The sequence below is a fragment of the Callorhinchus milii genome, unplaced genomic scaffold (genome assembly GCF_018977255.1).
Source record: "Callorhinchus milii isolate IMCB2004 unplaced genomic scaffold, IMCB_Cmil_1.0 Scaffold13, whole genome shotgun sequence".
NCBI classification, from domain to species: Eukaryota; Metazoa; Chordata; class Chondrichthyes; order Chimaeriformes; family Callorhinchidae; genus Callorhinchus; species Callorhinchus milii.
Window position 1 is genome coordinate 19,600,730 of NW_024704754.1, and position 11,635 is coordinate 19,612,364.

The 11,635-nt window shown below is 36.7% G+C and overlaps 1 protein-coding gene across 1 annotated transcript; it reads left to right on the top strand.

Annotated features, from left to right (window-relative positions):
• The first annotated feature begins 7,676 nt into the window (after nt 1-7,676).
• LOC103188205 (heart- and neural crest derivatives-expressed protein 2) lies at nt 7,677-11,208 on the top strand. The gene is made up of 2 exons (XM_007908101.2): nt 7,677-8,447; nt 9,790-11,208. The coding sequence occupies exons 1-2, from the start codon at nt 7,956-7,958 to the stop codon at nt 9,886-9,888; spliced, it is 591 nt and encodes a 196-aa protein (XP_007906292.1). The 5' UTR covers nt 7,677-7,955; the 3' UTR covers nt 9,889-11,208.
• Nucleotides 11,209-11,635: the final 427 nt, after the last annotated feature.

The following is an 11,635-nucleotide window of genomic DNA, read 5'->3' on the forward strand; positions in this document are numbered from 1 at the left end:
CACACAGTCAATAAACATTACCGTAAATGCTTTGAAATGCTTTGAAACTTTTCCTCTAATGAAAAGCTCTATGTTAAATGCAAGGAATATTATTTTCTTTCAAAAATATTAGTAGAACCTGCCGGTTAAGTACACCATAAGCAAATTAAACCCAAATGATTCAAATTGCACCAACAGGAAAATTAAGATAGACTCAGAAAAAACATGGTTTACGAAGCTTGTAGTGAGAAAGAAAAGAAATACATTTGGAACAAGTGGAGGGTGAGACAGAAGCAGGTTAAAAAAACAAAGAGAGAGAAATTAAAAAGGACGTAGCAGTGGATCCAAAAACATCTTCCAATATTAAATGGGAGATATCTTAGCCCCTTCCTCCATACATTTCAAAGACATATTGTTTGGACGAATCATCTAGTGATCACATTTTCTCTTACAAAGTTCTGCACCATTTGAAAAGTGCAATATCTTACATACTGCGGTGCAGCCTTCCACACAGACAGTGTTGGTCATACAGGTGTTCAACATAAACTGCACCAACTGCAATACAGGCAGTGAATGCTCCAGGAGTAACATTGTAAATAGAATTAAAGGTCTAATGGCTATTACAAGCGGTAGCTTTCAGCACAGACATTTTCTGTTGGAATTCACTGTTGAAAGCAGCAAAAAGTGAGATATGTTCCACTTGTTCCAAGTAAAATATAATTGAATATAAATGCATCAGGATAATATTACATTTATTACAGGGATTAACATTTCTGGTTTTCCTAAATGTTTATGGACAGCTTTGCCTTTTAGATGTGGATCATAAATTAGCAATTGTTTTCATGTTTTCTATTTTACACATAATAAGATTAAGGTTTTGAATGAGCACACTCAATGTGTTTGCATCATTCTGGCATCACTGGGACTTGGGTGTAGTATAATAATGTGATATATTTTGAAGCAACACAATATTCAACATTGAATTATTTAGATAGCTGATGAATTAGCTCTTGTGATGTAACAATTTATATGCAGTTATCATTTGTTTCTAGTTACAGCAAAACTGGTTTGGGTGTTTTTTATTTAGGCTAATTTAAAGATTACTATCAAAGAGAACCTCTTCCTTATACAATTCAAGGCACAATTTTTATCCCCAAAGGCAGAGGCTTATTATTTATACTTTGGCGCTCAGTGCTCTGAATGAAATACATTGTAGCATCTTCCCTGAAAAGTTGTAAAACATTAACCTATCCTATATATGTACTTTGTAAATATTTTGAACTTGTGGTCAAGTTCTATATCTGGCTGGGTTATGTAATCCTGATATATTGTAATCTTGCTTTCTCTAACTATTATTAATTCAGTCATATATATTCAAAACCTATTTTTGTATAATTATTCACTCTTCCTTCCTTTGTGAAAGGCACTGAACAATCAATCATGTAATTAGCTCAGTGGTCAGAGCACTCGCCTCGTAAGTGAGAGGATCCTAGGTTTGATTCCTGGGCAGGGCAAAACTTTGGGCAAGTTTCCTTACTCCACAAGCCTCTGTTTACCCAGCAGTAAGTAGGAACCCAGTTGATAGTCGATTGGCGAATCACTTTTCTGAAGGGTAATTGGGCCTTCTAAAACATTTTTAAAAAATAATAATAATTTGGTCACTCAATCCACAGCTGTTTGTGGGACGCTGCTGTGCGCAATTGGCTGCTGTGTTTTGCCCACAAAATATACAGTCAATTCACTTTACAGTATATTCTGTGAAGCGCTTTGAGACATCTCGAAGATGTGATAAGGAGCTATATCAAATACAATTATTATCATTAACAACCCATCATTGTTATTCTTTTTATTACTTGTTAATAACATATTTAAGGGTACCTGTAATTCTGCACATATAGAATATATATAGTTAACACAATTTGTCATTTTACATTCTACCATTTTGCTTGACTGTTGCAACTTATGAAAGTAACAATCCACTGAGGCTGAACGTGGTTCTGTACCTGATAAATATGCACTTTCTAACAGTTGGGATGTAGTTCCACAAACACGATATAGGGCCAAGTGGTCATTGTTCGTGTGTGTGTGGAAATATCATGTCTGTGGACTATTTGACTCAAATAAGATGACGAAAGATACAGGCGAGTAATGTCTTTTGTTCCATTTGGAACATCCTTCCATTATTTCCACACTATCTTCCTCTCCTTACAGCATCCAACTGGTGTCCAGTTCTCTATCTCCTCAATGTTGTACCCTCTGCAGCATAGATCTGGTAATTATGGTTGAATTGTTTACCTTTTCTGAGTTGTGAGGACAAAAGTTAAAGGTGGATTTCGAGTCGGAAGAGTTAGCGTCAACAGAGTTAGGTTCTCGGTAACTTCGTTTCTGAAAAAGAACAGCAACTCGCTTCAGCAACTCAAATAGTTTCGATTTATTCTTGGCTGAATGTTACTCTTTCTCTTGGTTTTAGTGTACATATCGGTTGTAAGATGTAGTTATCACAGTGTGAATGTCTTCTTGACATCAATGATGGAGATATTTCTCAACTAATACTTGCGGGGATTTTCCACCTTTTATTATTATTATCCATGTTTATAGCCCAATAAAAATGTGGCCACAGTTGAAGTCTCTTCAAATTTAATAAAGGATAAATCGGCAGCATAAACATTAAATGAAAACAGACGTTTCATCCCATTTCCGCATTCTGTGTATTTATAAAACAGTTTCACACCAGTGCGGCTCGGGCTACAGTAACATCTGCAGAAATCGCAGTTTCGGGTTAACTTTGGAAACAAATTATTGAAGCTTGTAAGTGGTTTATTTTTATAAACAGAAGCACAAATGTAATTCTCAATTAACCCGAGAGATTGTTTATTATATCGGCGACAGAGATGGTCCAAACTCAAAAGATCTGGAAATTCTAATTACAGTTGAAAATTGCGCTCGTTTTCTCAGAATAGATACGTGTATGGGATATTTACAGAAAACTCTATTGCTGGGACTGAACTGCCACATACAAAACTCAGAAATCAAAAGTCTGTTTGGTTGAATGATTGAGCGTTTCATATCATTTACACTTACACTTTGAAAGTGACTTCTGAATTATTTTTCACTCCTAATCTGTAATAACATACAGACGTTTGGGTTCAAACTTTATGGTTTGAATTTAAGACTCGTTCATGACCACATTCAATTTGTCGATACTTTGATTTATATAAAATATTTTGTCACCTGAAATAAAACGATCACTTCCCAAAACCCTGTGCATTTTGAAGCACTATTTCTTCCCCAATTCTGAGATGCCTTACTCCCTATCAAAGCGGTGTGTTTTTCCATAAATCCCACTTTTAATAACTTCAGCATTTGCAATGTTAAGCGAGTTACTGAGTTCTGACATACAGGGAATTGTATTCAGTATTTGGATCACATTTGAGATGTTTACTTGATTAAAATGTATTTTAACAAATAAACCCTAATGCCCCAACCCTGTTGAAGCTCACTGAGTAATTACAGACACTATCTTTCGGACAAATTCACTAACCCAATCTCACAAAAACTCTGCAGTTTAGCGAGTATGCACTTTTTCACTTCATTCCCAGTGCTCGCATCACTCTTGTTCAACTTTAGAAATGTATGCCACAATCAGTGTCAGTTTAATAGATTCCATCAAAAGATCTTGCAAAATTATGCAGACAGATCCACTTGTATTTAATGTACATTTAATAATATTATCAAATCTGCTGAAATAAATATACCGGTATCATAACACAAATACGGCAATAGCTTTAATCCAGTTTCATCTACACCTAAAGTCCTTTCGGCCAAATGACTGAGGTTTCCCGATGTTACATTTGTAATTTATAGACCATCGTGGAATCTCCGACCTTTCACCTTTTCTACCAAATCGCAGCAAGTTAAAATCAAAAGACACATTGCAGAACTACATTTGTAGTTCTAAACATTAACAGGATCCGACACTTTCCTGTAAAACACCTTGTTATTCCAATATGGATTATTTTCGGTTGATCACACTCGGTGACCATATTTCCTGGCTCCTTTCAAAAGTTGCTAAAAGCACATCTCCGGCTGCAGCAGCTGAGAGTCACATAACAACATGCTACAAGGTATAGCTTCGTCTTGAAATTGCAGATCCCATTTGAACATTGGTTGAAACAATTAAGACATAAAGATTTGCAGGAAAACAAAACAATCGCCATTTCACAATAAAGCATGATGATTAAAGGACTGTCAACAAAATGCATTTTTGAAGAAAACAGCAAAGAGCATAAATCATATTTGTGTCTAACTGAGAACGGAGGAAGTAAAACAGCCGATTAGAACTAATGAACTAAGGTTGTGTCCTAAGTCTTCTCCGCCCCTCAGTGTGTGTCCTGCAGAAATCTTTTGGAAAAATAATTTCCATAAGGAAATTTCCATACATGAAGGCACAATACGGTGAGAACTAGTTTACAATCTTTTTGTCAGAATGATACATTATAAATAATTTATATTTATGTGTATCTATGTAGTTACATATACAAACAGAGGCATAATGTACACACGCACAGAGACAAGCACACACAGATAGACACACACATACATACACCAACAACATAAAACAGCCATTGCCACCTGAAGGTGAAAAAAATGGTTAAACCTGTTGAGGGGCCATAAAACAGTAATTTGTGATGTGCAACTTCACTAAATATCACAAAAAATAAACTTAGGAATTAAAAGCTCTAATCTTTTTATCTTTAAGGAAGATTGCACTTGAGTGCATTGTCAGAGGTTTAGTCCTTGGGATGAGAAATTAAACCAAAGTCCCATCTGCCTGTTCAGGTGGACTTTAAAGATTGCATCGAACAATATAATAATAATAATCCTTGCATTTGATATAGCACTTTTCACATCTTCTCGACGTCTCAAAGCGTTTCACAGAATAGACTGTAAAGTGAATTGACTGTATATTTGTGGGCGAAACGCGGCAGCCATTTGCGCACAGCAGCGTCCCACAAACAGTCGTGGATTGAAGTGACCAATTTATTATATTATAGTATTGAAAATGAGAAGGAAGTTTCTCCTGGTGTCCTGGCCAACAGATAAAATTCACTTTATGACTGTTTGTGAACACTGTTGCGTGCAAATTGGCTGCTATTTACACCAACAAAAGTAGGCAAATGTGGCAGCGGTATTGTGCACTTCAAGGTCCCACAAACAGCCATGAAGCAAAAAATGAATTTTATCTCAAATGTTAAGAATAGGCAGATTTTTAAAAGACAAACAATTTTAATTTGAAAGTCAGTTCTTATTAAGAACTGCAGGAATCCAGCTTCCATTTAAGACTGACTTTTAAGTTTTTTTTAATAATTCTGTTTGATAGTTTACAGGCTATGTGGAATTCTGCAGTACTGTATACAATTCTGGTTGTCATATTGTAGTCAGGACATTTTGGCATTTTAGAGAAGCAGCAAAGAGCAGTGGCCAGATAATGAGTCACCAAATCCACAGACATAAGGTCCATTTGCACGTGCCCACTGAGGGCACTCAACTCTATCTCTCTGTCTGTACCGGTGACTCCACTGCTGTTCTGTCTGATTGAGTGTCAGACATAGGTGCCCGATGTGAAAGGTGCCATATGAAATGCAATGATTTATTTTTATTTTTAAATGTCTATGGTTTCTATGATTTTAACTCAGGGAGAGAATGAAAGTGTCAGAGGGAAAAAGAAATTCGAGGAGTATCACAGAGAGAGAAAGAAAGAGCGAGAAAAAAAACAGAGAGACAGAGTACAGTACTAACTAAGAGTTAGTACAGTGTGACAGTATCATAATAATAATAAGCCTTGCATTTGATATGGCACCTTATCACGTCTTCGAATGTCTCAAAGCACTTCACAGAATATATTGTAAAGTGAATTGACTGTATATTTTGTGGGCAAAAATAACTACCAAAAGAAGACAATTTCAGTTAGCAGTGCAGCCAATTAGTATTCTGATTGACCCTTGTTCCATATCCACAATTAGGCTTATCCCAATTAGTGCAGATAATGGGTTCTCAACTGTATACTCCTACAAAATACATAACCACCACTCTCACAGTAATTCTAGTGAAGTGCTTCAAGACACTGATGATATGATAAGGTGCTACATCCAATGCAAAGATTATCATTATTATCTTATAAATTATAAATCTTATATCTTATATATATATAAATATATATATAAATCTTATATCTCTGATATAAAGATACTTGCATTTGGCAAAGCACCTCATCATGTCAAAAACAACAACAACTTGGGTTTATATAGCGCCCTTCAAGCCAGACTGCATCTGGGAGAGCTTAAAACATCTCGCAGAATGCTTCACAAAGCTTTCTGTAAAGGACAGTGACTATGTATTTGTAAGCATGGAACTATGAAGCAGCAACTACACTTTAAGAAGAACAACTTACATGTGTAAAATGCCTTTCACATTGGGAGGATGTCTCAAAGCTCTGGACAGTCAGGGATTTGGACCCAAGCAGGAGTTGAGATCAAAGGAGTGGAGGGCAGGGAGGGTAGGAGTACGATGGTGGCTGAATGTGCAGTCGAAGAGGAGGGTCTTGAGATGTACTTTGAAGGAGGCAAGGGAGGGAGCAAGATGAAGAGACTGTGGAATGGAGTTCCAAAGGGTGGCGGCAGAATCTGAAGGCCTGGCCGCTGATGGTGGGGTGGACCAGGCAGGCCACGTGGAGCAGGCCAGAGGCTGCTCAGTGGAGCGAGCTGACAAATTGATACGGGTTAGCATAGTTGAGCCTAAATGTAATAAATGCATGGATAGGGTTTCAACAGCCTGTCGGGAGAGGCAGTGGTGGAGCATTTTTTCCATATCTTACTCTATAACATATTTATTCTTGGTACAATTTTAGTCATACCATTCACTAACCAAGGAGGCGTAACTCATTTCATGTGGATCCTGCAGTTACATGGCTGTTAGACTATTGTCAACAACAGCTTAGAAGCAATTTACTATATTGTTAAATGTTTGTTACTGTTCCATGGAACTTGATGTAATTTCTCAATAAGGTCTGATACATTCAAAGTAAAAACATACTTCCTGTTTAACATGAATATAATAATTTAGATTACAATATTGTAAATGCTAAACGGTTTGAAAAGGTTGTCTATTTTAATTTGTAATATTTTAATTTAAAAAATCAATGGCAGTAGCAGTGATCTTGCTGCATCTATCAAGGTTTTTCAAGTCACTAAAGAATCACCCTAACCATAAATTCACTGAAATTTAAAAATGCAAGTTGTTGTTGCTGTTGATAAACATTAAATAGGGTGAGGGTTGGGGTTCAGAATTAGGGTTGGGGTTAGGGGTTCGGTATCTGCGTGGTAGGGTTGAAATTGTGGTAGTTCCGTTTCGAATCGGGAAATAACTGACAGAAACGAGATTAGGATTATTTAAAACACTGGGAAAGAATATAATATAAATCCATCTTATTCTAGTGTCAATCTTTACTTATTCTCCGAATCCTCACATTCATTGCGCTTCACCTCGTATCTCTTTCATTCTGAAGCGATTAGAAACGTGACCAATTGCCTAAAGAAACAAAGTATTTAGTAAAGTAAACGGCCCTATCAGTCTCCTCCCACTCCACTGCTCCTTGGTCTATTGGTTGTAATACTTCACATGGATTGAGACTCTACTATATAACTTGGAATTAACTGAAGGGTTAAACTGTGCAATTCGAGCAAAGCATAGACGTACCTGTAAGCATCGAGGCGGAAAACACGGAGGAAATAAAGTTGTAAAAGACACTGATAAAAACTGGTAAAAGAAATATTTGGGAGAGTCGGATAACAGGAATAGAGCTGGAATCGCCCATGGCGAGTAGATTTCTCAAAAGGCACTTTACATTTTAAGGATCTGGAGTTTGGAATTGCGCATTTGAATAGCTCGGATCCTGCACTGAATCTCCATTCGACAACATGAGTTTAGTTGGAGGTTTCCAACATCATCCTTTAATGCATGAAGGTTTCCCATTTGCCACAAATAGTCGTTGCCACCAAGACCATCCCTTCTTCCAAAGCTGGGTGTTAAACCAGGGAGAACTATCTCCCGATTACCCGGGACAGCCTTCCTACAGCCCGGACTATGGGATCAGCGGATCGGCGCAGGAGCCAGGCCGCTTTGGGGCGGTTGCAGATCGGCCTGGGAGGCGACGAGGAACCGCGATCCCGAAGAAGGAGAGACGCAGGACCGAGAGCATCAACAGTGCGTTTGCTGAGTTAAGAGAATGTATCCCGAATGTTCCGGCAGATACCAAACTGTCTAAAATCAAAACGCTGAGACTGGCAACTAGTTACATCGCTTATCTCATGGACCTTCTGGCGAAAGACACCCAGAATGGAGAGACTGAGGCTTTCAAAGCAGATCTCAAGAAAATAGACAGCAAGGAAGGGAAACGCAAACGAGAAATGGTAAAAAGCTCACGATTTACATGAAAGAATTATCCAAACTTTAACTAACTAAATTGAAGTTAGTTCAATTCGATTCTGTAGCTTTTGACCAGACAACGTTTTACCGCGTTTAGATGTCAAATCCGTTTCGATTATGTACACGTGTTTTTCAGTGAACACATAACATGTTACACTTTACCGTAAACTAGATTGACAAGATATGGGTATTCATATCTCTTAAAACAGGTAAATAAATGTAAAGTTAAACAAAATGTTACATTTTCCAACTCTCATCAAAATAGGATGTGGACGGTAGAAACAATTATTGAGGAACTGAACCCAATTAATGAAACCAATGCCTGAAACACTAATAACCGTTGAATCTTGGAACCCTCATATTTAATCATTCGGGTAGTTCCTAATTGCTAAATATACATCTTTGAATCTAAACTATCTTTACAATGTAAAAAAATCTGAAATACAAATATTGAAAGAGTGAAACCATGTAAACTATCAATTTAAGATTATCGCTTTTTTTTGGTAAACGTTCATAATTCTCGAATTTAAATATTCTGCGTCTTGAATGCTGATGTTGTTGTTTACTGGAATTTGAGATTATGTGATTAAGGACGAGTGTATTTTTTGTTGAGAGGATATAACATATAAACCCAACACTTATGAATTTACACCAGTGTAATTTAGTTCGTGAATTTTATTGCAATGTGTTGCATCATTTTCATAATTGAATGGAAAGATAGCAGGAATTACTGTACTAAGTTTTCGTAAAATTGTCCAGAATGATTTTCAGGGCAGTTTGGAAATCTGATGGTCCTTTGTTGTTTTCTCTGTACCACCCAACAATTATAATTCTTATCATACCCGAAATGTTCACCCGAGTAAATTACAGCGAACAGTGCGGCGATCCAGCTCATACCAGATTTCCATTCTTTAAAGAGTCAATATTTGGTTGATTTAATAATCCCACAGCGATTTGTGCACATTGCTTATTAGGTTATTTACCTAATAAACAATCGAAACGTTCTCATATCAAATTGCTTTCCTTTCCAGATTAGTTTGTGTACTGTTTTTTTTAACATATTAAACAAATCGTTCCACCACTGAGAAGAGTATTGAGAGTACCTTATGGATAATATTTAGATAATCTCAACGTAGAATTCTGCTATTCCATTCATTTCATTTGTACAAAAGAAACTGAACTAATGTGAGTTTGGTTACTTTGGTTATTCCAGTTAAGATGGGTTTGTTTCCACAACAACCAAATACGTTATAAATATGACTTTTATATAGATCCTTCACGAATGTACCGAAATCACTTTAAACACTATTTTGTTTTTATACCTAGAATGAAATAGTAAACGGCTCCATTAGGGGCAGTGACAAGAAGATGAAAGGGCGGACGGGCTGGCCACAGCAGGTCTGGGCTCTGGAGCTCAATCAGTGACAGTCAAACTGAAAACTTTCACAACTTTGTTCAGACTCAAAAGGACTGGACCTGATCCCAGAAACCTGCTAAGCTTCCAGACTGGGCATCAAACCACTTCAAGGACTATTTATGTGCAATGTTATATCCTCTTAAGTTAAGGACTGCGAAAAGGGAAAAATAACCATTTAAAATATTGTTTTCACTGGTACTGCAATTTGTCAAAAGTGTATGATTCACAATAGCCAGAGATAAAGTGCCAGCTCTGGCTTAAAAAATTGTCCAAAAAAATCGATCTTGAAATTGGAATTATACACAGAAATTGGAATTCTCTGACAGAAAACAATCGGGGGAGGGGAGGGTTCATACATTTTATCTAACTCATCCGAATGCTACATCGAGATTGTGGTCATCCATATAATCTACCAGAGCGTTTCTAACATATTTTGACAGCGATATTGAGCAGCAACTTCCAAAGGCTTGAAGGGAATGTTGCGTCCTGCTCCCCTTTTCTCCAAACAAAAGTTGCAAATCGTGGACGTGCGATTGAAAACTTTATTTAAATAAAAGTTTTTAACTACAATTTCAAATAGTTTTGTTTGCAGCGTAGTATAATAGGCGGTTGTACTTCCAAGTGTTGTTAATTCGTGCACTAACCACCTCCACCAACAACAACTTGCGCCCTTTATGTAGCGCCCTTCATACCGGACGGTGTCTCGGAGCGCTTTAGTGTATGTAACACCAAGTATTTGTTTGGATCGATTCAGAGCCGGGAACATTCTTGCTCTAGAGGGGAAATTCTGCCATTTCCCATAAGTATGAAATTGGATCAAGATATTCACAAAACTTGATTACATTCTTTAAAGAATACAAATTTCAATTTTTAATTTAAAATAAATTTTAGTGAAACGGAGAAATATTAATCTTTCTTCATTGGAACTGCGGAGATGGTTAGGCGGTCTAAAGCTAAATGTTATTATTATTATTAAAAATAGACGTTACATTCCAGCAAAACTCACAAACTACTTGCAATGATGTAGCCATCGAATTCCAACCTTTGCTGCTTTCCCGAAGGAATGGGTTGTGTAAATGCTGAGATATTACAACATGTGGATACCTCAAACATGGATCCAGCTGCGGCGAATATTAAAGCTTAAAAGTTTGAGTCGTGGTATCTTTTCAGTGTTTCATGGACCTTTATACCCAATCCAGCGAAAGAACTTTAAGCAGTAAAATCACAACTGACCTCTCTGGAATTTGTGCTGAATTTCTCAATCTTTGGAAAATTTATAGTAACAGCAATATTTGAATTTGAACTATTTTTAATATCAAAATTTATTTAGGAGGAATGGTTTGCCACAAAATTATAGCAAAGCATGTTATGACTTTTAGCATTCAATCATTTTCAGATGAATAAAAATAGTGTTGCAAAATAATATGAATGAAAATGTATTCGGCACCACTAGCTATGCCAGTTTGTGTATTAATGTCAAAACCATAACTAATGTTGCTAAGAGACAATTTGGTTGAATTTTTGAATTTATAAATATGAATTCTAGAGCAGTCTATTTTTCTAAGGGATAACTATTTTTTATTTGACTGTTTTCAAGTAATTGAGATGCTCATTCTCTCAAAACTGATTCTCTTCTCTGGGACCTGCTGAGATTGCTTTTGACATCAGCTTTCAGTTTCTGACATTACAAATCCAAAGGCCTCCTCACCTCTGAGCTCACTTCACACTATTGCTTATGTCCATCAATGGCACCAA

Excerpts from the sequence above, each read along its gene's own strand:
- LOC103188205 (XM_007908101.2), top strand. The coding sequence starts at position 7,956 with ATGAGTTTAGTTGGAGGTTTCCAACATCATCCTTTAATGCATGAAGGT. Across the intron at positions 8,448-9,789 it reads GGAAACGCAAACGAGAAATG|AATGAAATAGTAAACGGCTC; the intron begins GTAAAAAGCTCA and ends TTTTATACCTAG.